Here is a 25,834-nt window from a genome sequence, read left to right as displayed (position 1 = left end):
TGACGGGCCCCTACTCATACAGAGTGGAGCTAAGGGACGGCCGCATGTGGAAATGACATGTTGACCAGCTGCGGACCCACCGGTTCCCTGCACTAAGGGCGGAATCGAGTGAGACCTGTAGTGACGCCCCAAATACAAGTACAGAGCAGTCATTTGACGAGACCAACGACGACGGGTGCCCACAGTCACTGACCCTCGTCGACCCATCGGAGGACTTAATGACTGCTGCTACATCCTCAGCATCTGTTCATCTGCCGGAGCCGGTATCAGTGTCTCCAGAAGTTCCGGAGGCCCTGGCGATAGATGTGCCCAGTCCGACAACTCCTATGGAACTGCACAGATCGGGGAGGAACCGCAGATGCCCAGCCTATCTAGCTGACTATGCCTGCACTATCCAGGAGGGGAGGAGTATTACGTTTCCCCCAGCAACACATGGAGGCAGAAGTGCTCCTGATTGGCTGAACCACCGGCACACAGAAGGCGGGAAAGGGACGCTTTCTGATTGGCCCGATATCTGAAAGCTCGCCTATATAAGAGCTGTCAAAGGAAAAGAAGTCAGCTCGCTCCTATATTGTTAGCACAGAGCGAGTCCACCATTAGCTGTTTACTGTTAGCAATAAAGCCTGTTCAATCGTTACCCTGTCTTGCCTCCTTCCTCGCCTACCCAGTTCTATAATAGAACACAATCCAATGTAAAATGAATTGCAAGAGACCAATCAGGAAATGACTAAGGCATGAGTGATGTGAGTGAAGTTCCCTGATCCAGCAACAGGTGAAATTGGTGCTCAAGGTGGATTTAAAGTCCCTTCTGGTCATGACTATCATATGTGCCTCCAGCAGGAATGGTGACTCCTTTCACCATGTAGATTTTAACAAGGAGTGGGGAGACAGGTGAGCTCTGAGGTACCTAGTGATATTGGGACTGGACCTATTTGCCCTCTACACTGATTGGAACTGACCTCAGAGGAAGAAGGAAATCCTCGTGAAACTATATTTTCCATTCCTAACTTCCCAAACTGATCCAGAAGATCATAATTGAAAGGCCCCCGAAAGATCATCACTCCCATCCTGAACTCATTAGAGGTTATTGATAAATGTCATCTATGTCATCTCCATGTTATAACTTGGCCTGAAACCCAACTGAAATGGGTCTAGATAATCAGTTTTACCCAGGGCTTTTGGAACTGCAAGATGATGGTCTGTTCAATCATGGAATTGTTGGTTTTCCTGAAGAAAGTAGTAAGTTTAATTCACCTCTAGTTGATAGCATATTTTAGCAACTAGTAGGAAAACGACCTTTTTCAGATGATACACAGATATTGTCAGGGTACAATAGTATTGACCTAGATCAGGGGTAAAATGCTCCCAGTTCGGACCGGATCACCTGATCCGGTAGCGATGGCGGTGGGTGGTTTGGAGAACTGGTAGCAAAAATCCCTGCCTCCCCCCGCACCATGCCCAGCTGAGCTGCACAATCATCAGAGGCTTTTTTTTTTGTTTAACTTTTAAAAGCATTTTTTCTACAACCTCTTCCACCGAAAAAATGCTTTTAAAAGTAAAAAAAAAAAGCCTTTGATGATCGCGCAGCTCAGCTGGGATCGTCAGAGGCTTTTCAAAGCATTTTTTCCTGCAAACTCTTTGGCCGAAGAGGTGGTAAAAAAAATGCTTTGAAAAGCCTCTGACGATCCTAGCTGTGTTGCCTGATCGAAAGAGGCTTTTCAAAGCATTTTTTTGCAACCTCTTCGGCCGAAGAGGTTGTAGAAAAAATGCTTTGAAAAGTTTAAAAAAAAAATTGGTCACGCCCACCCAGTCACATTAACCCCCCCTACCAAGCCACGCCCACAGAACTGGTGGTAACAAATTTTACATTTCACCCCTGATCTAGATGGATCAAGTCTAACTGAATAGCAGATAACTTCTTACACTGACTTGCACCAGTACTGTTTGAGTTTATTGTAACTATACAACATGTGTAAAAATTTAAATACCGGTAATCAAAATCAAAATCCTGAGAATTAGAATTCTTAACTGATATTGGCTCACTTTAATTACTTTTCTAATTTGATGAAATATGCAAATCAATAGTAATATAACTCTTATGTTAATGAAGGTAAACTAATTGTCAGGGAACAATATTTAATCAGAGAACTTGGTAACCCTGATTTCTAAACAAACAAATCAGACTTACAAATTTCTAGTAAGCAAAAAACTTTGGGGGAAAGAACCTTTCACTTCAGCCATACTTTTTTATTCGTGACATGTTGCCTGGAAGTAGATCTGATCTCTTAATATTCATCATATAGATTGAAAAACAAAAGGAGAAGATGTGGGTAGAGGCTGCCATAATATTGTGATGCCAAAATAAATAAATAAAAAAAAAAATTACTGCAATATTTCCATAATTGCTGAGCTTTAACTTTCAATAAGTAATCTCAGGTTGCCAAAACATTACCAGGACTTTATAGACATCTGGATGCACAGGGCTTCACCAGTGCTTCAGTTCATTAACTTCAGGATCTATTTATCTTGTTTTTACTTATCTGTGTTAAAAGAACTGCTTAAGCAATGCAATTCATTGATTTGGAGAATTATCAGGGCATAGCTTGAAAAAGACCTTCTGCACACAATATTGTTTACTAATTACTAATTCATTACTAATTTCATAACTAATGAATGAAAACAGGGACCCTCAGTTTGTTTACATCAGTAATTCACATTCATTCACATAATATTCCTTGAAATATTACCAAATATCCTAAAGCCAGCCTTTGATTTTTGTCATCAACTTGTAATTCTATTTTAGCAGACAGAACACCAGGTTCATTTTACCCATTATATTTTGACACTGATGCAATCATTATTGTTGTAGAATAATTATCAGCACTATAGTTAGAACCAAATCATTTAATTATAGTCTTGTAGAAACATTGAAATTCAAAAAAGCATCAACGTCAGGTATAAGTTAGACTCACCCTTCCCAAGGATATGATTTGCTACCCAGGTATTAGGTCTTGCTTTTGTAGACTCTTAGAAGAGATATATAGCAGTTTCCTCCGAGTAGGCAGATGTGATCTGAACTCTTCACTGGTATAGATGGAGACGATCTTAAATTCATCCGACCCGGGAGGAAGTCATGAATACATTGCCAACTTTTCAGAGGAATGAAGATCTTCTTTAGAAAGAATATTCTGTCTGTTGCTTTTCTGGGTACAGTTTTCTGAGATGGCTTTTTGTGCGGTACAAATGATGGCTTGGCTGCTTGGGATTGTTGGCATGTTTGGAACGGTTATTGTCACTCTGATGCCTCAGTGGAAAGTATCAGCTTTTACAGGAAACAACATCATAGTCTTTGAGACTATTTGGGAAGGCTTGTGGATGGTATGTGTCAGTCACATCAAGAATTATCAGTGCGAATTCTACAAATCCATTCTGGCCCTTCCACCTTTGTTAGACGCCGCTAGAGGATTAATGTGCACGGCTTGTGCGCTGTCAGTTATTGCTTGTCTGACTGCTTTTGCTGGCATGAAATGCATCCGAAGTCCAGGCAATAATGAACAAGTCAAAAGAAACATTTTATTCACAGCCGGAGCAAGTTTTTTCCTGGCTGGGGTCTTTGTGCTGATTCCTGTTTCCTGTATTGCCAACGATATCATCGAGAATTTTTACAATCCAGAAATCCAAGCTGCTCGGAAACGTGAATTGGGAGCTGCTCTCTATTTAGGCTGGATCTCAGGTGCATTTCTAATTTGTGGAGGAGGCATGTTTTGTGGTTTCTGCTGCTGTCCTGAAGAACCTGAAATATATGAGCATTCAGCACCATGCAGCCAAATCAAGCCTATGGCAATGCGTTCCTATGTGTGATTCCTTCAGGTCTGCATCCTGAACTTGTCTGGGACAAAGAAATGAATTTTGGGATTCTAACTTTAAATCCAGGACAATACAGTTATGTAGATCCAATCAATACCGCTGATTTGTTGAAACAGATTTTCATCTAGGAGTATGCTCTTTGCGCAGATCCCTTCCTTTACTTAGCAATGCAACATGTAACAGTATGAAGACATTGTATTTGCTGCAACACTCTCAGACTGTGTACATAAGGTATTGTGTTTTCAGGGAAAGAAAATTAGATTCAATCTGTTTTCTCCTACTTTTGAAGTTCTATTCATCAGGATGAATGTTATTCCTAACATTTTGATGTGAAGTGCATGCTTATAGACAGATAGTGGGATGCACACACACGCACACAACTTTCAGTTACATTGAAGCATTTCTTTCACATGTTGAAACCTGAAAGCTTGCAGATGAATTTTAAATCTGCTGAAATTTCCTTCCTTCTAAAATACTCTTGCTGAATTTTTAGGAAAAATCTACTATATTATAGTTAATATCTATTTTCTTTAGTTTTTTTCTTTTTAATTTATTAATGTGAAAAGTAAAAAATTTATCAAGCCCTAATTTAGTTTTTTTCTGACCTAGAAATCCCTAGATCTGTGGATTTTAACTCCCAGGCATATGAAGCTGACATACCCTTTGCTAAGAATTATGGTTGTTACTGCAGCTAAAACAACCAAGATTAGGGGAAATTGGCTAAATGGGTCATAATATTTTGCTAATATTTCTGTTTGATGGCTCATGATTAGTTCAAAAAACACAGAGGAAACAGAAAGGAGATTAGTGCATAAGAATGGCCAGTACAACTTTAACAGAGAGAACAATTTCAAAGCAAGTGTATTAAAGGAATGCATTAATTTAAAATTTGACAAAACTTAATAAACAGGAAAAATACATTAAAGAGTGTCCCTGTTGTAAGAGATTTGATTTTGTATGTTATCCCTGATTCTGTTTCTTTCCTAAGTTCTATTTGCTAAATGACACCTCTTACATAAATATATGAATAAAGGCCTGGGATCTTGTGAATAAAAAAGCCTTTGAGTTTCTGGAAAAATACAATTTTTGGTGCAGTGTAAATTATTATTGGATTTTCCCAATTTTTGCCAAGAAACTTATAGTGTGGCTTCAGCATTTGCTTGCTCAATGTTCAATAAATTTCTGCATAACCTATCTTTGTGATTCTGTTCAGGACAAAATAAATACGTATTACAAAGAAAAAGTTAATATAAATAAATAAAGTTAAAATAAATAAATAATATAAATAATATATACGGTAGTATATGCTACTGTAGCTCTAATAGTAAGATTTGCTCTCTGTCTGTCTGTCAGCCTATCTGTCTGTCTCCATCTCTCTCCAGGTTATTGTACAACCTAAATTGAAAATATACAAAAAACACACACTATATATTACATCACCTAAATTATGACCTTCTATAGTTTCCCTATTATTAGACCCATACAACATTTGTGAATCCATTTTAATGCATGCATCCTGCATTACGTGTACATTATAATTGATTAATTATAGCTGTCCATTCCCATAGATTTTTGGACAACTTATAAATACAACACAAAATAATATAAATAATATGCAACCACATAGGCAGCCTAGACTAAAACAATCAAACAATAAGAAACCAAACCAAACAAGAGCCCCCACAAGGACATCAACCTTAGACCTGAGACCAAAGCCAGATCTTGAGAGTTTTGGGAAGTCCTAGGAGAGAGGGTGCTCGCTCTTTGGAGTCCTCACTCTTTGGAGGAATGCTGTTTCAGAAGGCAATAGTTATAATAGAGAAGGCACACTTCCTTAGTTCTGTAAGATGACCATATTTAATAGAAGGGACCTGGAGCATACACACTCTCCTGGAATGTATCAGTTGGGCAGAAAAAGTTGGAGATAGGCTGACCTGAGATGCCCAAGCCATAAAGGTTTTTTTATAAATAAGGATCAAAAGCCTCAATTGTACCCAGAAGCTGACTGGCAACCAGAGCAACTCACTCAGTAGCCATGGCATATGGACATATTAAAAAGTGCCTGTTATTTTCACACTTACAACCATTGTAACATTCCCATGGTCACGTGATAAAAATTCAGACACTTGGCAACTGGCATATATTTATGATGGTTGCAGTCTCCCCGGATCATGTGATCACCTTTTGCAACCTTCTGACAAGCAAAGTCAATGGGGAAGCCAGATTCCCTTAACTGCATTGCTAACTCAACAGTTGCAGTGATTCACTTAGCAACTGTGGCAAGAAGGCTCATAAAATGGGGCAAAACTCATTTAACAACTGTCTTGCTAAGTAACTGAAATTTGGGCTCCATTGTGCTCATAAGGTGAGGACTACCTGTACAGCTTCCAAATGATCTTCAAGAACAATGTCATGTAGACTCTACCTAGGTAAAAAGAATGGTATATGGAGTTATGATGTGAGCTTCTTAAATTTTAATCAGCATTCACCCAGGCTAGCAACTAAATAGAAGTTCTCTAAGAAAAGACTTTCGTTTCCAAGAAAGCTGTGTTAACCATGAAGTGTTGATTTTGAGGAAACATTTCCCATTTGCAGATCTCAGTGTGTTACAGAGCATAAGAGAATGGATTCAATTAAGGTGGTGTTTGGACACTTGACCATTTTAAGAATTTTTGTGTCTGTTGAGTCAGAGACCAGCTTAGCAGAGGTTCATAATGAAAAACTACCAAGAATTTGTTTTTTCTGGCATTTCAGAGAAAACCTATTTGCTGAAAATAGGTTTTACACATGAAGATCGCAAGTAATTGTTGGGGTGGGACCTGCTGACAGTTCCTCCCTCCCCCCAAAAAAGAATGGGATACGGTATAGGGAAGCTTTACTGGCCAAAGCATAAACATCAGTGCAAACATTTTTAGGGTATGCTACAATATTAATACTTACAAATAATTTTGTTGTGAGTGCCATTTCCTGTTTTCCTTTCCCAGACAAATGCTTTGGAATGATCCACAGAAAGATGGTAGGGACAGAAAATACCAATGAATTATTCCTTAGAAGATAATTAAGTAATTAATTAATTAATTAATTAATACACAATAATCAGTTAAAATGTTTTCCAGAGTTGCTAATAAAGTTCAAGAATAAGAAATAAAGTCTTAAAATCTCAAATACACCAAACACAGGAGGGGGGAGGGAGGAGGAGGAGGAGCTAAAGAGAAGTAGAGATTTTTGGAGTAGTTTATAAGTCACTAAAATAAGCCTTCTTGTTTGAAATATTTGAAATTCTACTCCCGTGTTTGGGAAGTAATAGGACAATAAGCTATATGTGTGCTTATTTTCTAGCTACATTATGGATTCAGATAATGAAAGTTGGTGTCTGAACAAGCACTGCTAATTTAAATATACGGTATTTTAAAGGAGAAATAGCATTATGATCAAGGTTTCTTTATCTGAAGAAGGGGCTGCTTGCTTTCACGATGATTCTTGCTTTAAACTGTATAAAAACAACTAAATGCAAATGATTGGAATATATTTACATTTCAATACTGATAATAAGGTATGAGAACCACATGACAAATAATATGTTGACTATAGCTATGTTTAGAGTTGCTAAGATAACACAATAATTCCTTTGAAATTATTTTTTAAATACAAATGATTCATTTCTCCAACTTTATGCATATTGACTCAGAATAAAATTCCTCCCAGATTAGGAGGATGTAAAGGATTAACATTTATATCTATTGTTCTGCTCTGAATAAACAGCTTAGTCCTATTTACTTCCGTGCTGGACAGCCCCTCTTCCTCTCCAGGCACAGAATAAAATCTTCTGGGACAGAGTTTGGTTGTAACAGCTGGAAGAAGGGGTACTGTCCTTGATTTGTTGAACAAACAATATTTGTCTTGGCTCATGTAAGACTAAACCAACACCAGACAAGCCATATAGTATGTTTGTGAACTGCTGGAAGTACCGCTTTAGTGTATTTGTATTTATGAACAAGAACAGTCTTTGTTTCGCAGATCAGTTTGAAACAGCCAATTTGTTCATCCAAGTGGGAGTTTTATTTTCCATCTGAATTTTTGAAACTTCATTCGAAGGGACACTAAAGAATAAGGTCAATTTTGAGACAAAATTTTGAGTACCAATTAAGGAGTATAACAATTTAAAGATGGAACGTATATTAATGCTTCACATGTAAATATGTAAATATATAGATATATAGATAAATACGGGAAAAATAGTCTACCGATGTGACAACTTTAAGAGCAAGTCGTAAGACTTGATTGATGTTTGTTTGTTTTGTATATTGTATCCTTGTATTTATGTTTGTTTTACTTTTTAATTAATAAAATTTAATAAAAAAATTAAAAAAAGAAACTTCATTCGATTTAAAACAGCAACAACAATTTACTGTAAGTTATGAGCGATGGCTTAATGGAATTATAAATTTAAGCTTATTAGGGCAGTTTTGAAGTTTCTGAATCCTAGCTGCAACAATACATAAAGAAGTTCATCTATACATTTGTTAATGTCAGAGTCTGGCAGAATTTAAGAAAATTGATTCGCCTTCAATACAAAATAACATGCTACTGAAAAACATATTAGAAGCTGATTAAATATACTGAGACTTGTATACTGTAAAGATCTAATTGAAATCAAAAAGTTATTTTTGATAACTTTTTTTATTTCTTATTATTTTTGTACAAACTTAGTTTCAGCTATTGTCTCTTAAGTTTTGTCAAATTTCCTTTTTTTCAGAATACAATTGTTACATATTGTTACACATAATTACATATACAATTTTATGACCTTTTTTTTGCCACAGTTGTTAACTGAATCACTTTGGTTGTTGAGTGAATCCAGTTTCCCCCACTGACTTTGCTTGTTGGAAGTCAATTGAGAAGGTCACAAGTGGTGACCACATGACTGTGTGGGCTCTCTGACAGTTATAAGTGCACGCTCTGGTTGAAAATCACTTTTTTCAGTGCTGTAACTTTGAATGGTTGTTAAACAAATGGTCATAAGCCAAGGATTATGTGAAATGAGGAAGAACCAAACGAATAGATGCATAATAACCTTTAGATTGGTAGCACTAGCAGCTCTCCACCCAAAGCATTTTTCCTTTTATTTATGGCCTCCTCCAGTGAACATGAATCAGGTCAAAAGTTTGATAATTTCCAATATTTTATTATTTATATCAGCAGTCAAAGTTAGTTTGTTCATTAATAAACTTATATTGCTTACTCCATTTCATTGATGGTTTCGGAAGAACCATACAAAATCCATTACCATTTTATAAGAAGTGAAAACTTCATACAATCTAAAAAGAAACCACAGATAAATCCATTACTATTTATAAACTGACCTACTGTACAATATTCATTCTTACTTCTTTCTGCAGCATCATTCTGTACTGGTGACATTAAAAGGTAGATAAGTCTGCTTTTAGTCAAGCTTGACAGCTCATGACCTCATGGTCACGTTTGTATTGTTCTCTTGGCAATCTGGAAATAGTTTGCTACTGCCTTTTTCTTCTGGGATGATGTTGTTGCTGTTTACTCTTTTTCACTCTAGCATATGGATTTTATGGTTACCTCCCATCCAGGTTCTGATCAAATCTGAACTTTTTAAGCTTTTAAGATTAAGCAGATTTGGTTAGGTCCTGTGATGGCGAACCTATGGCATGCGTGCCCAAAGTGGCACATGAAACCATGTCGCCTGGCACGCACGGTCTTTCCTGTTTGTGTTCTGGGTTTCTGGCATGCATGCACACATGATGATTAACTATCCTTTGCGTGTGCGGCAGGGCCAAAAACTGGTGTGCGCATGCGCATTGGCCAGCTGATCATCGGGCACGCATGCGCACTAGAACCCGGAAGTTTGGCTTTTCCGGAGCGTGGCCCCAATGAGCGTGTGCATACACAAACAACATTTCCGTGCAGCCTTTTCAACACTCGGTGCCGAAAAGGTTTGCCATCACTGGGCTAGGTGCTATTATCTAGCTGGCAAAAGAGTGACAAAAAAGTCTAAATGGGTCAAAAGTAATACACTTTTCTGTTAAGCTACTGATATCCTGATACATTGTCAGTTGTGATTCTAAAATGCACTAATAACTTTCAAATGTAAGCTTATTGTATTTGCTTTCAAATCCAGTGATTGGGTACAAATCTGAGGGTTGGTTTGTCAAATCACTGCAAATGTGGGAGTTACATAGCTAGAATTGCTAATGCAGTATTCAATTCCTCATGCCTAACTTAACTTCCATTAAGATGTCCTTGGAAATCATGACACAGCCTGGATTGGTTTTCACTGAATGGCTGAGTTAAGATATTTTATCTGGCCCGACCACCTATAGTTGCATACTTAGTGACTGATTTTGCAATTTCTGAAATGCTATTCCTTTTCTGGAGTGGCTGTTTTAGGGAATGCTCCACCAAGAAAAACAATGCATGTGTCATTTCGCGTCTCCCATTCATCCCTTGTACACACCTAGATTGTGTAGAATGTCAGCCATCTGCTGCAATATTTGTGGAAAGAATAACAAACACATCACCCACTGTTGCTATTTTCCAAGTCTAAACAAAGTACTCAATGAAGGGAAGTATTAACATATATATTTCCTTCAGACACAGGAAGCTGACTATGTATGATATTAAGATGAAAATCTTACCTAAAGAGGTACTTGAATATGTATGTGTTTGTGTGTGAGAGGAAGAGAGAATGAGGGAGGGAAAGGAATGTAGCATACAGATGAGCCCCATGTTATGCATGATTTACCATTAAATGCAAAATAGGAAAGGGGAGCTACATCTTAAACCGATCAATGGCGGTGAATTTATTGGTTTAAATAATAAGCATTGCTGAGTTCAGAACTTCTAATTACTGTTTGCTTCAACAAATAAACCAGTGGCTATTTTGCCTCCTGGCTGATGTCTGTGACATGTAATCCTTCCCTGCAGAAAAGTGGCCCTGACAAGTACAGCACAGCTGTACACGGAGAGGCTTCCATATAAATCTGAATCTAGATTTCTAGATCTCATGGAGTCTGCGGCTATTGTATACCATGTTGACAAATGCAGGCACAATCCCTGCAGGCACTGGAGTATAAATGTGAGTCCTTGGGGGAGGGGTGAGGCTTTCTTTTTTTCTTTTCTTTTTTTTTGAGAAAAAGTTTTTATTATTTTTTTATAATCAAACAAATAACATTTTCACTTGTCTATTTAAACATTTATAAACCCAACCTTCCACCCCCACTTCCCACCCCCCTCCCCCGACTTCCCAGAAGAAAAACAGGGTATAAATTTTTACCAAACATACGCTAAAATATGCTAAATTAATGCAAGACTTAAAACTTCTTAGACCCCTTAACTCCCCTTCTACAGATTATTCATCAACCTCCCTAAACTCAAAATAACATATAATCCTTTAAGCCTAAGAGTTTTAAAAACATTAACAAACACTAATAGATCATTCAAAGCCTAAAATTCTCGTAATACATCTGTAAGATATTCTTAGTTCATTTACTTAATCATTTTACTCTCCCTCCTACTTTTATTCTCAAAATTCAAATATTTTTTCTTAAACCTTGATTAATCATTGAGTTCTTAATTCATTTACTTAATCATTGTACTTAGTCATTAATACACCAATTATTAGACCAAAGAAAATTAATCTTCCATTCTTCCTTTCTTTCTGTATTTTTTCCAATCTTTCTTCCTCCCTCCTACATTTATTTTGAGGAGGTTTTGAATTTCAACTGGGGGTTGATATATCTTTAAAACTTGTCCCTTTCTTGGAACCATTTCCTCTGATTTGGAGCCCCCATATCGACTCTTCTTGCTTATATAATCAGTCAGTTCATAGAACGAAGAGTTAACTCGATGAGTTTGCAAAGAAAAGTCCAGTTGTTGCATTTCAATTAATTGTGTGAAAGCCTCTGCCAAATCTTCCAAAACCTCATAGGGCTAGTCAGTTTCTTCTTCTTTCTGCTCCAAATTATATTTTTGAAAAGTTCTGTCAGTTAATTCCAAAAGAGCAGGAAGAAAGTTTGAAGATTCTTGAGAATCAGCCAAATTCAGCTTCTCTGTTTTAGTCAAAATGTCTCCTACATTGTCATTGTGCTTTCCTTCAAAAACATCCTCATTTGCTTTCATATCCTCCACCAGTTCGATAAATTTTCGTTCCATGATTGCTGTAAAGTTATTAATAATTGCAGTTTGGTTGTTCATGGCTTCCTTTATAAATTCTGTAAGGTCTCTAAAAAAAATCCTCCTGGCTCTGTGAGTCAGTTCTCTGTGTCATTTCTGACGCCATTAGAGAGCTTCCACCACTTTCAGGAACTCCTTGCTTGGAAGCCATATTATTTTAAAAGAATTTTTCTTTTCAAAGCCATAAAATCTCTTGAGCAGCTTTCTCAGATTTATTTGTAGTTTATCAAGCAAGATAGTCTTTTCTACACCCAGCTCTCAAATCCCAGCAGCTTAAGTCCAGTCTCTAAGCACAAATCTATTAACAAGCACTTAACTTTCACTTTTCCAGCCACAATGAAGACACCATTTCCTCCTCCAGCTCAGCAAAATCAAGTAGAAACAATGTATCCCCGGAGTTAAGCAACATACTTGCAAAGGCTTGTTCTCCTGCTTCCGTTCTGTCTGCTTTTGGATCACTTAATCTCCTTGTTGAAAGCAAAGTCAGTCGCTGGCGTCTAGCTCCGTTTAAAAAGGAGTCGCCACGGATCCGGAGCTTCAGTGGGCTGAACGGGGAGCTCTCACCCTCCAAGCCCCTGGAATTTCTCCAGGGGCTCCCGGGGAGCTCTACCCTCACCCACCGGCTCTCCTCTCCTTCTTCTCCAAAAGGAGAGGTTTTCAAGCCGTCTGACAGCTGATTAGCGCTGTCAGAACGGCTCCAACGGAATCGCAGGGCTGGCGGTCCGAAAAGACCGTTCGCGATGACGGCGGTGCCAACCAGAAGTCCAGGGGTGAGGCTTTCTTGACATATGCTATGATGGCCAGAATTGGAACATTCAAATTAATTGTAATAGTTTGGCATAAAACCTCTTGCTTGGAAATAAGAAAGGACAACATGAAGTTTTTGCCAGAAATTCCTTTTCAAGATGGGATGAATGGGAACTGTTTTCCATGCCTCCTGGTTCAGAACAACTAGCTTTCACCTATGGCAGGAAATGATGTTGTGGCAAGTATCCCTGCATCAAGATCTCACTGTCATCCTTACCTCTTTGCTTGGAAAGAGGGGAAGGGATAGATATGAAGGGATGGAGATATTCAGAAAAGAACTAGGAAACTTTTGAGAAAAACTAAACTCATTAAAATATGGAAAGTGACTGATATGAACATTGATATTAGGTTTTCATGTTTAAAAATTTGTCAATGTATGTATATATATGTGTGTGTGTGTGTGTGTGTGTGTGTGTGTCTTTTTCTCCTATATCTATCTATCTATCTATCTATCTATCTATCTATCTATCTATCTATCTATCTATCTATCTATCTATCTATCTATCTATCTCTATCATCTCTCTCTCCCCCCCTCTCTCTCATCTACATCTATTATCTATCATCTATCTATCTAATTTATATCTATCATCAATCTATCATCATCTTATTAACTGCCTGTCTCCCTTACAGAGGAGCTGTTGATTTTTAATCCTATCTCTCTCAATCAGAGTTGCAATTGAGAGTTGGGCAGCAATACATAATGATAAAATGAACAATAAATTAAAATATATAAACAATAAAAACCACATACAGATTGTATATTGAAACTTTCATGGTTTTAAATGTGTATGTATAGAACAAGTTATTTGACAGTACAACTCTGTATATGTTATACAAAAGGACTCCTTATGATGTTCAGCATATTTATATAATGAAAAATTGTTTTCTGTGGAGGAGAGACAAAGAATTTTTTTTGGAAGAAGGAACTGTATTTTTTAATTATTTAGTTTGGAAAAACAGAAAACTGTTTCTCTAGTTTCCAGACACAGAAAACTGACAGCAAAAAAAGACCCAGTGCTCCACTGTGTGTGTCCTTTGAGGTTTTGTTTGTTTGTTTATATATTATTTTAATAATTATTTTTATTTTTATTTTATTATTATTATTTTTTAAATCTTTGTTGGATGATTAACATGTGTTTATCCCAAGCAAATTTACAGTCAGTTACCCAATACCTCCGTAAGAAGTTGGTTCTAAGCTTCGATTACTTTGTTTTTGCTGCTCTCATATCTGCTATATGTTGATTTTTTTCTCCTTTACCATCCTACCAACATCTGCTGTGAGTGATTTCTCTTTCTTTTGCTTTTAATAATGTGCCTCATATAGAGTCTAGTTTGCTTCCAAGATGGCAGATTTTATCAGCATCCATTGAACACTCACTCCTGTCACTTTATGCCACCCTTCAAGTTTATGTTTTAAATACTCCCCCATTTTGGTAAAATTCGTCTGTTTGAAGTCTAAAACTTTAGTTTTAGTAGATGTTATGTCCGTTTTAATTTTAATGTCAAATCAAAGGCATTGGTGATCACTAGCATCTACATTTTTCCTCACCTCAACTTCTGGTAGCCATATTTCCATTTGTCAAAACTAGATCTAGAATATGGTCCCTCCTTGTTGGGCATTTTACTAATTGTTAAGGCACCTTTTAATGCCTCTAACATATTCCTGCTCCTGTTTGTTAGGGCAGTTGAAAGATTCCAATTAATGTTGGGGTTGTCAAAGTCACCCATGATTACAACCTCTTTCTTCATTGCCATCTGGGTTATCTCCTCAGACAGAATGCTAAGAGATTCAAGGGGGCATGACTATAATTTCAGGATATTGTCAAAGTAATTAGGGAAAGATACCTTAACATTTGTCCTATCAATCCTACAATAGGAAACACTGGATAATATGTTTGATGATTCTAAGGCCTCCATAGGTAAAGTTCAAGGATTAAGGCACCTATTCTGTCCAATTAAAACTTTCTAACTATTCCATGCAAGAAAAGGTCTAAAATGTTGGCTCACCAGGACTGTGTGACAAGAAAAAATTATAAAAATAAATATCCATCACCATGGACCTTCATGAGCCGAGGTGGCACAGTGGTTAAAGTGCAGTACTGCAGCTACTTCAGCTGACTGCTAGTTCAGCAGATCAGCGGATCAAATCTCACCGGCTCAAGGTTGACTCAGCCTTCCATCCTTCCGAGGTGGGTAAAATGAGGACCCAGATTGTTAGGGGGCAATATGCTATTTAGTATACTGTCTTTGATGTAAGCTGCCCAGAGTCCTCGGAGAGTGGGCGGCATAGAAATATGACTAATAATCAATCAATCAATCAATCAGCCATTGATTACATCTATAAAGTTCTTGTTTCTTTTAAACAAGATAGGGAAAGCATGAAAAACATGGTTTCTGAATAATTCTGAAAGCCCCTAATAATAGCGCCTCTCAAAGTCCCATGGCTAGGAATGAAAAGGAGTAGCATGGAGGAGTTGGCATGTTTCAAATTACTGCCCATTGGCTCCTCTAATAGAGATACAATGGGATTTCCACCCCTCCATCCCCAGTCAGGGTGTGGCCCATTTTCAAAGGCAATCTTTCTGATTTCTTTGATCCATTTTTTTTTAATTTTCAGAGAGTTATCCTGCTGATGGAGAGACAGACGGATAGTTGTGGTACCAATAATCCTGCTGAGAAAGTCCAAAGGATTATTATATAAGGGACATTATATGTGCCAGATGTACTCTATCTATGTTGGATGGTGGGAAGCTCAGGCATCCTAAATGTTGCATTGTTATTGTTATCATATTGATAGGGAATAAAAAACAGATACAGTCTGGCCACTTTTTTAAAAAAAAAACTTTTTAAAAATCAATCAATCAATCCCATTTTCCTGTACAATTTCACTATGAACATGTTGTGTACTACACTTTAAAAAAAGCTATCTTGTCTTGTCTCCTAGGGGAATTAAGGGGAAGGAAAACATTTATAAAAGAGAAAGTTGACAATGAGATTAAAAAATGGGGAGTATTAGGAAAAATAGTTTGTTTCCTTCCAGCCCATAAGAATCTGGAAGGAGGATTATTCTGCTAAACACAGATCAGCCCACCTCTTTTCCATGGATTGTTCTTTAACTTATTTTCTTACTCAACAGCCTCTTCAAGGCCAGTGTAATCTGACTTTTGTTTTTCCTACCAGTCTTTAAATCAGCATTTCAGGAATTATTTTTTCTTCTTCATGCAACAAAATGTGTTATTTGACATTTCAACTCTATTTTCCTGTATGTTCCTTTTACTTTGTTGGGTCTTCCTTAGTTCATTTCAGGTTATATTACCTCTCTCTTCTTCTCTCTCTGTATCTGTTTTGACTAATAGCAATGTATGGTAATTCAAATTGTTTTAATTCTTTCTGTCCATTCTCCTATAAATTTCTTTTTGTCAAAGTGCTACCCTTCATCTGTCTATCATCATTGCCTCATAATAATGTCTCTATGACCTCATAAAACTCAGTAACACAGCCAGGACCAAACAACTTGCTCTGAAGTGGAGTATCCTCTGAGACCTCTCATCCAAAATCATAAAATCCCACAGAAATATAACATACAATGAATGCAATTCCTCTTTCATGGCATCAAAATTGGATGTTTGAACATGGTGACTCATACTTCATAATGGTAGGACTGGCTTTTAGTTATTAAATTTCATCTTTCTAAACACTGAGCACTCAAGTAGCTAAACTCTTCCAGTCATTTTGGTGAATAAAGATGGCTGAAGGCTAGCTTTTTACTCTGAGATGTATGACACTACAGTTACCATTTACACAGTTTAACAGTTTAACAACTAATATTATGTAATATTATGAAATGAAACTCTATGGTAAAGTTACATATTAAAAGCTTTGTGAGTTAAGACATAATATCTGTGGTAATATTTTTCAGAATGGATTATTGGATCTCCACCCCACTGAGAAATTGGAGTCATACTAAAAGGTTATTGAAGTTAGCAAAATAATGATAAATAAATATTACATATTACCAAAAAGTTGCTAAGTAATATAATAAAGAAATGATGTTTTAAAGTCTAAAATCTAGCAGACGCTCCTTAGCTGGAATATTTGTGAACCTGTGCCAAGAAAACATTTGTGTACTACTACCTAACAGTTAAGCACACACCAGCAAACAAAAGTTGTTGCTGAAGAAGATGAAAGATAATCATGAATTTCTTCTCACAAGATAATAAAATGGTTCTGCTGTTTAGAACCACTGGCTTGTGATACCATAGCTGGCCAAATAAATGAATTGTCAGCAATTTCAGCATCAGAGTTGAAATATAGATTAGCTGCCAGGAGCCAGATACATAACAATCAGCCGCCCTCTTCCCACTATAGTTTCTTAAATGTACAGATAGGAATTTCTCATTTGAAAGACAATGCAAGGCACATTTACCTGAAGAAAATCCCCACTCAATAAGATTTATTTTTGAGAAGGCATGCATGTGTAACACTGAGCAGCCATAAATTAAAAAGGCCGACTCTGAAAACAATATATTTTGTTTCTAGGTTACTCTTAGCAATAGCTCTTCTGCTTCATTCCTAATTCACCACAAGACTGCTGAATGAAACCTTGGCCTTGTGACTTGCCGCAATTGAAATGATCAATTTGTTGACATAGCCTCTCTGATATCTTTTTCTCTTCTCTTTTCATCAAGTGGGAGCTCCAATAGCCTGAGCTCTCATCCTCTGATTCTTTGATGGAACGCTAAAAAAGCCATACTATCGTTTCTTTTTATTTTTTTTCTTATAATCAGGCACCATAAAAACCTGGAGTGCATTTTCTTCTTCAGATAATCAAGCAATTCACATTTTAAAATCAAGTTATACTTGTAATGGTCAGTAATACTACTTCTATGATTTTTCATTAAACTATCCATGAATGAACCATATATTTGGAAATTCGTTTGAAAGTATGAACTTCCATCTAGATTTATCTAGGTATATTTATAATATTTATTTTTCCCAGCATTTGTGGGTTATTGCTAACATTTGCTACATGCTTCATGAAAGGCATTGTCTAACAAACATACACATCTTCACACCAACCCTAAACTAAACCTTGTTCATACTCTGGAATGATAGATAGAAGTCAGAGTCTAAAGAATCATCTTTGCAGGAGCCATGGAACAAATCACATATTGGAATCCAGATTCAAGTTGGTTAAAGAAATAAAAGTATGAGGAGTAAACCATTCCCTTTGTTGTATATCTGTAAACTTAAGCTGAAACTTAAGCATATTCATATTAAATCTTACACACATTCACCACACATTGAAGTACAATTTAACCAATTGTTTGTAGTTTAACTCCAGCCTTCAGATTCTCTCAGTATGTTGTCTGAAGGTCAGTGAATAAACCATGGTTAGGTCAACTATGGATACACATGCATGAACACAGCCATTAAGCAAACCCATTAAACACAGTGGGATTTACATCACCTGACAATGTTCTGTTTTCTGCAGAGCATTCTATTTCCTAGCTGGCCATTTTCCTGCCTGGCTGTCTTCCTTAGTGCTCTTACCCTTTAACCCCCAAAGAGCTGTGACTTGCCCAGGAGGGAGCCAGCATTTTTTATCTTATCCTCCTCAAATTATTAACTGCAATATTCTTCATAAGATGAAAAGCACTCTTCTTTTAAAAAAATCCCACAAAACTGAAGGAAAAAAAGACCTCACAACACTTCATATGTGTGAGCCAGGAATTTTAGAATTTCAAGGACTGTCTCAGTTTCTTGCTGAAGTTGAGTAAAAAATGTATTGTGTCTATTGTTCAAAGACACTCTCCCAATTAGATATTTCTCTCAGTGAGGATCAGCCTGAGGTTGCCTAAGAAAAGCAGTTTATCCATGTTTTGTCATTCTTCAGATAAAAATATAATACTCAACTTGATACATTGGCTTGGTTCCAGACTGTTCATAATTCCACTCCATTAGTTTCTACCATAAATATCTAAATTCCATGTATTCCTTACATGACCTAGGATCAGTTCTGTGCACCTCTCACTGTGCAGATCTCAGGATCTGGGATTGCTGCGGTATGCACAGAGCTGAAAGAACATACTGATGCTACTATGGCATGGTTATGCAGTATTGCTGAAAAAGTGTTCGGAAGGCTCATAACATTAAGGCGTAGTTAAACCCTTGAAGTCACATACTGTTGATTCTCTATTTCATGTTTTGAGAGGATGTTTAGGATTTTGCTTTTTCAGAAGAGCAACATTATTTTGGCTTTAATATTTTAAGATTTAGAGGAGGAGTTCTACAGATAATTTGATGATTGTTTTTTTAAATTTATGGACCATCTGCACAGAATTCTGTACCACATAATGTTACTCAGAAAAATAGTGGAAAAATATAGTAGACTATGATGTATGAAGTAGCACCCCAAGAAAATATTTCTCCAGACAAAAAAGTTATTCTATATCTAAAGCAGCCGTTATCCAGAGAAGTGCTGTTGTGATATAAAACAACATTAGACTGCAGAAATAAAAGATACAGCACACAACACAAATATGTTTTATGCTTTATGCTCATCAATGAAACCACCATGGATTAATTTTCTTGTTATTATGACTGTAGGCTTCATATTTTGCAGTCAAAGTAACGAGATATGGGAGTAGGGAATTATCTAGTCTATCATTCAATCTGAATGTCTGATTCTTGGAGACTGCCTGGAAAAGTCCTTGCAGTTTTCTTGACAAGGTTTTTCAGATGTGGATTGCCATTGCTTTCTTCCTAGGGAGGATAGAAAGTGACTGATTCCAGGTTACCAGCTGGCTTTATGACTAATGTGGGACTAGAACTCACAGTCTCCTGGTTTCTAAAGCTGTGAAAGTTAAAACTCGGTCCTATGCAATAAACAAAGCAGTCAGAAAATTTCTCCTACTCCATATGAAAGTTGTTTTACAGCTATGCAGTATATATTTTACAGAGCATATTAACCCACTCTAAATAGCCCATCATCCTGGTTAGCAAAAATCTAGATGAAAGCATTACCTCAATTTATCAGGAGGGAACTTCAAAAATAATGTTAGAAAGTATTATTTCCCAGAAAGAGTAGTGAAAGCTTGGAACTAACTTCCAGTGGAGGTAATGGGTCAGTCATCAGTAACTGAATTTAAATGAGCTTGGGATAAGCATTGGTCCCTCATCCAACCAATTTTTTTTTAAAAAAACCCAATACTTAATTAAAAAGAAAATTAAAAAACCAAAAAACCCTCAAAGCACAGATTTAATAGATCACTAAGTATTTTTCTGCCATCGGTTTTCTGTGTTTCTATCTTATCCTCTGCATAGTGGTTTACATAACTTAATTGCAGAAGCTTCAAGTAGACTTTAAGAAGTAACTGGATTCAGTACTGCAGCCTATGCTCAAAATAGAAATTGGAAGGAGCTAAGATTACTAAACTGTGTAAACCATTGTAAACAAATGTAGGGTTTTAAATATTTGGATGTCAGTTGTATCTTTATGAATATTCTATGGGATAAGAATTTAGCACTTTTACCTTCATAATATTCACTGGTAGAAACAGCAAAAGCACCTGAAAGATTGACCAGTTTACTAGTGAATAAATTGCCTGGATCACTTTCCACAGTTGGATTATATTCCATGTATCAGATGAAAAATACCGCAGTGCTGAAGACTATTCATTGTTTCTGCTGCTAAGATAAATATAATAAAAAGAACATGGCTACTGTTCAGGAAATCTTAGGAAAGGCAAATTATTTTTCATGTGACAAATAGAAAGCTGTGCTTTGATTCATCCTTTGTATTCTTTCTACTTGTCAGTAGCTGACCAAACCCAGTTTTGGTCTACCTTCTCCTTGTGTTGAAGGATGTTAAATAGCTAATGATTATGAACAGCTGCCCTAGTGCAATAGTTTTGTTGTTTGCCAGTTGGATCAAGGTCCAAAGGGCAAACAAAAATGCTGAATTTCCTGGCATCAGTGCAATCATTCCTATAAGTATTTTTAATATATACAAAGCAAGACAAATGTTTCTAGAATGCATTTATTTTCTCAGGGATGGATATGTCTATTAATGTGAAATGAAGGGTGGAACAGTAATATGAGACAGAACGGAATGGGAAGTAACAGTCTAAGAAACTGACAGCTATTTGTCTGATTTGTAGCACAGCAGTTTAGCCTTCTTTGCCTTGGAACGGAAATAGAAATAATGTTTTGTTTTCTTGGCCTCAATGAACTACTGCTCTGTGTTTCTGGCAAAATGCTGTTTTTGATAGTAAATAGTTAGAGCTCGGTATCCATTAGTGGTGATAATTTCATTTGCTATCCCACTGCTACAGAAGCAGAGATTTCACGAGGTGACTCCTTTTGTTCCTTTTACGCAATGAAGTTATACTCAGAAGATACGTGTTCATGAATTAAACATTGGTGAATCAAGTCCCTTGCCTGCTGGAACAAAGAACATAAACACAGCTTTTTGGATACAAGGTAGATATAAATGGAACAGCATTCAGTCTTTGACAAAACCAGATTACATAGTAATTCATGCAGCTTGAGCAATATATAAAGGTAATCCTCAGTTTACCACCATGGCCCTAAGGAAAGTGATCAGATGAATGGATTTATGACCTTATGCACTTATGATTGTCGTAGTGTCCCTGCAATCATGTGATCACAATTTGGGCGCTTGGCAACTGGCATGAATTTATGATGGCTGCAGCATTATAATGACTGTGATGATTCGCTTAAAGACATTGGCAAAAAAGTTGCAAAATCGAGCACAGACACATGATGACTCACTTAATGACTGCATTACTTAGCAATGGAAGTTTCAGTCTCATTGTGGTCTGTAGTCAGGGGCTATATTAAATTTTACCATAAATTTAGAAAACTCTTCTGGTGACTACTAGAACTAATACGATGATTTTCTACCATGTTCTATAAAATAGAGAGACATATTATCATGAATCTTGATTACATGCACTTCTGAAGTTATGAAAGCTCTCTATAAAACAGGCATGAGCAGAGTCTTTTAAACTTCAACTTGAACTCTATCAACCTGAGCTAGTGTACAGATCTTAAAAGGCATTAGGTAGGGCATCTTAGAGATTTCTGATTATACTGTATTTGCTTGTGTTTTTACGAATTATACCAAAATCCTCTTTATAGGCCTTCCCCCCCCACCGCCCCCCACAGGCATTAGGTCCTAGGCTGATAATGACCTGAAATCTTTGAAAGAAAATTTCTCTTCACTTAGGAATGTATTTTACACATTTATCAAGAGAAAATAATTGCTTCTCTCAGCTGACCTCTTTCTCATTACAGTTGGCATAGATTATTTCCCTTCAAATGACCTTACCTTCTTTTCCCCAAATGGCTGGTACAGGCAAAAAGAATATATCTATTCCTTCCCTATCTGCCATTCTGCTAACATGGGCTATCAAAATTGCAATTACTGTGTTCTCAAACAGCAATAATAAATAACACTTTCTTATTATATATAGTATGTAAATTTCTAAATGTCATGTTCATTTCATTTATATTTATTTATAAATAGATTTACTGTATGCGTATGTGTGTGTGTGTGTATGTATGTATTTTTGTTTGTATGTATGTATGTATGGATAGATAGATAGATAGATAGATAGATAGATAGATAGATATAGATTGATAGAGATAATATTTGGTATAGATATACACACATGATAACTTTCATTTATATTTATTTATAAATTGAAATGTATGTGCATTTTGTTCCTTTTAATGACACGCTTACAATCTCATAATCAATTGGCAAACTGCATTAGTTCCTTCTCTCTCTCTCTCTCTCTCTCTCTCTCTCTCTCTCTCTCATGTGCTGAGAAGCAATTTAAAACAGCAAAAGCCCGTACAAAACCCCAGACCCTTACAATTAATAGAGGCCAGTTTTTCACATACAGTTTTTCTTTATATTAAGACTCAAGGTATTATCAAAGTATCCATCTTAAAAAAAGATCAACATTTTGCTGGTTAGCCACTATATGTCTTAAAGTAATGGATCACAATTTGTTATTTTCTCTATGATCTTTTTCTATTATTATTCAGTAGAAAAATGCTTCCAGGAAAGTACCACAGTAACACATAGCTAGCATTTTTCAGGGTTGCAATTGTTTGGATATAAATGAAGCAGATCTCCCTTGAGCTTCAGTAGATCCCATGACCTGTGATGAGACTAAATCTTGATGGAAGTAGAAGCATTTTCCATTTCTTTCAAAGGTCTTTCTCCTGGTTCACTGCTTTTGATAGAGGGCAATCATTCTGAAATGTTCTTATCTGAGTTCAGTTCTTGTGCTTCTGAAGTAAAAAGTTATATGTGGTCACAACTAAGTTTCTTCTGCTAGAACAGTCTTCTACAGTCTGCATCTTCTATATAATTTGTGATAGCAGTTTTCAGAATTTCCAACCAATATGACAAAGTCATATGATGACAGGGAATTTTTGAAGTTGTACTCCCAAAAAACAACTGAGAGCACCAGATTGGGGATGGTTTTACTATTATGTTTATTTCAAGCCAACTAACAAAGTCAATTTACTTGTCTCGTGTATTTGAGGATATGGGAAATATTCTGGACAAAGTGCTGTTATGATTACATTATTTCTACCAGAGATATCCCATAATCTAATCAATATAATAAGTAAAATGTTTGCTTGTTAGATGATAAATTATACTGAGTTGGAGATAGCCAAGTATGAAATATTTATGTTTTTGACATATTTTGCAATATAAAAGGACACACAAATTAATCATTGCTTCTTTCTTTTATATTTAGTACACATTAGAGCAAAATATTTGTAAAATAAAAATGATCACTGTCAAAATATGTACATTCTTTTTTCTGAGAAAATTCTTATGCATTTTTTCTGTTGATATCCATTATAAGACTGTAGTAAAAGTAGAATAGACGTATAAACTCAATGGTGGAAAAGAAGAGATTATCTACAGTATTGTCTCATGTTCCTCTGTGAATTTGGGAATGTATTATTTGGACACATGGTCAGATTCTGGTTTTTTTAATGTCTTTTTTAATAAGTAATTGGTCTGTATGAGGGTGCTTTCTGAGTTTGATTGTTTTCTTGCAGATGTTTTATTACCCAAACTAGGTAACATCATCAGTGCTAGTAGGAAATGGGATTTGCTCTCAAATTATATTATAGTGGCTTGTCCTTTTAGTGTTGGTGGGAGTGGTCTTAATGATTCTTTGTTGAGCTGCTTATTGTTAGCATGCTGAGCAGTTCCTTGATTGGGCAGTTCCTTGATTAGGGTATTGATTGTGGTCTGATGTTAATCTTGGTGTGAATCTCTGCTCACCTGGACATTAATTGATGGTGGGAAGGTGTTTTGGCCTTTTTGTTCCTTTTTTTGGCTTGTTGATTGTCTCTTTTGTATGGTATGTAGGTTTTATTTACAGTACCTTTAGGTGTCTCTTGATGGCTGAAGTCTATATGTTGTCCATGATTTCTCCTGTTCATCCCCTTCATGATTCATGATTCTGTGGTCAAATGAGTACAGAATCCATAGAGATAGCAAACAGCCACTATATGTAATAAGAAAAACCAAAACTTTTTAAAGCAAGGGCTAATTTACAGAATGTATCCACAATCTGGGACCCATGAGTCTTTTGGAATTGAAATTTGGTAAATTTTATAAAAAAAATTATGACATAAAATTATCATAAAGTATTTTATGACATAATATAAAATGTCATAAAACATTTCCTGTGGTCAACTCCTCATGTTTGACTGTGCTATATGGTTCAACATGGGTTACTTTCAATGCAGATACATCTCTGAATATCTCTCTTGAATTTTTAAGAACATTTCCACAACATTAGAAGCTCTGCCATTGTTGAAAGCATTGGGGAATCTGGTAAGGAAATATATCTGAAATGATGACTCAAGTGGTCATGGGCTGCCTAATATACTACTAGAACTATTGTTCCTATAACGTTTAACTGGGCAAAATGCTGCATCACAGGGCAATAATTTTTGAACCAAGGTACCTCAAATAGACTAATGTATAGAATGCATCTAACATCACTCCCATTGAATGTAAATTTTGCACATTTTATAAAACAATTTTGGCATAAAAATTATCACAAAATAGTTTATGATATAATACAAAATGTCATAGAACATTTCCTGTGCTGTCATTTATCCTATACAATTCAACATGGGTTATTTTCAAGGCAGATACATCTCTGAAAGTATCTCAATTTATCCAGTGAAGGCAGTATATGAAAAAGCCTGACATTGTGGAGGCATTGAGGAAGCTGGTAAGGAAATACCTCCTGAAAGGATGAACCAATGGATGATGGATTGTCTAATATTTTATCACTCAGCCCCATTCCCAAAATTTTACTGTGGAGGTTTCAAATAACGTCATCTTTCATCCCTCCCCCCCATTTCTTCTTACCTAAATAACCCAGTTAACAAGGAAACAATAAATATCTCTGACTTTACTTCTGTGTATCTCTGCAAAAACAAACTGCTTGGTATCACCCATAGTATCTTATTTACTGATGCCATGTTTATTTAATGATGGATTCCCTAATCACCAAATCATTCCTTGTTACTGGTTTAGTCAATGCAACAAACAAATAAATGGAGTGATATGGAATGAAGTATGATATTTAACATTTGTTTTCATTTTGTTTTTTATTTTTGTTAAATAAGTAGATGAGTTTTTAAAATTATGTTTTCAGATCACTGTTAGTTTTATATGGTACGATTTTATACAAAATAGTATACTGGAATTCTCTTATTCTACCATAGAAGACATGGCATTGTTTTTGGAAGTACTTTAAAAGAATAGTAAGAAAAATGTCTGAGGAATAAATAACAAAGTTCCATTATCTCTTCAATGTAAGTGAAGCTCCATATTCAAAGGTAATCTAAGTAGCAGATGCTTGACTGGCTACTA

The 25,834-nt window shown here is 36.2% G+C and overlaps 2 protein-coding genes across 2 annotated transcripts in view; both read left to right on the top strand.

Moving 5' to 3' along the window:
* Positions 1 to 3,143: 3,143 nt before the first annotated feature.
* On the top strand, positions 3,144 to 5,059 carry LOC117656721 (claudin-17-like). Its single transcript, XM_034404925.3, has one exon. The coding sequence runs from the start codon at positions 3,223 to 3,225 to the stop codon at positions 3,859 to 3,861; it is 639 nt and encodes a 212-aa protein (XP_034260816.1). The 5' UTR covers positions 3,144 to 3,222; the 3' UTR covers positions 3,862 to 5,059.
* Positions 5,060 to 16,368: 11,309 nt separating this feature from the next.
* GRIK1 (glutamate ionotropic receptor kainate type subunit 1) overlaps positions 16,369 to 25,834 on the top strand; it is a 216,541-nt gene continuing 207,075 nt past the window's right edge. The window contains exons 1-2 of the mRNA XM_087895062.1: positions 16,369 to 16,534; positions 21,216 to 21,363. The gene's annotated coding sequence lies outside the window, so the exon portion shown is untranslated. The remainder of the gene's footprint in view (positions 16,535 to 21,215; positions 21,364 to 25,834) is intronic.

The sequence above is a fragment of the Pantherophis guttatus genome, chromosome 5, assembly GCF_059756535.1.
Source record: "Pantherophis guttatus breed Tessera chromosome 5, ASM5975653v1, whole genome shotgun sequence".
NCBI classification, from domain to species: domain Eukaryota; kingdom Metazoa; phylum Chordata; class Lepidosauria; order Squamata; family Colubridae; genus Pantherophis; species Pantherophis guttatus.
The sequence above is the reverse complement of the archived record's forward strand: the minus strand, read 5'-3'. Positions and strand labels throughout refer to the sequence as shown.

Excerpts from the sequence above, each read along its gene's own strand:
- LOC117656721 (XM_034404925.3), top strand. The coding sequence starts at position 3,223 with ATGGCTTTTTGTGCGGTACAAATGATGGCTTGGCTGCTTGGGATTGTT.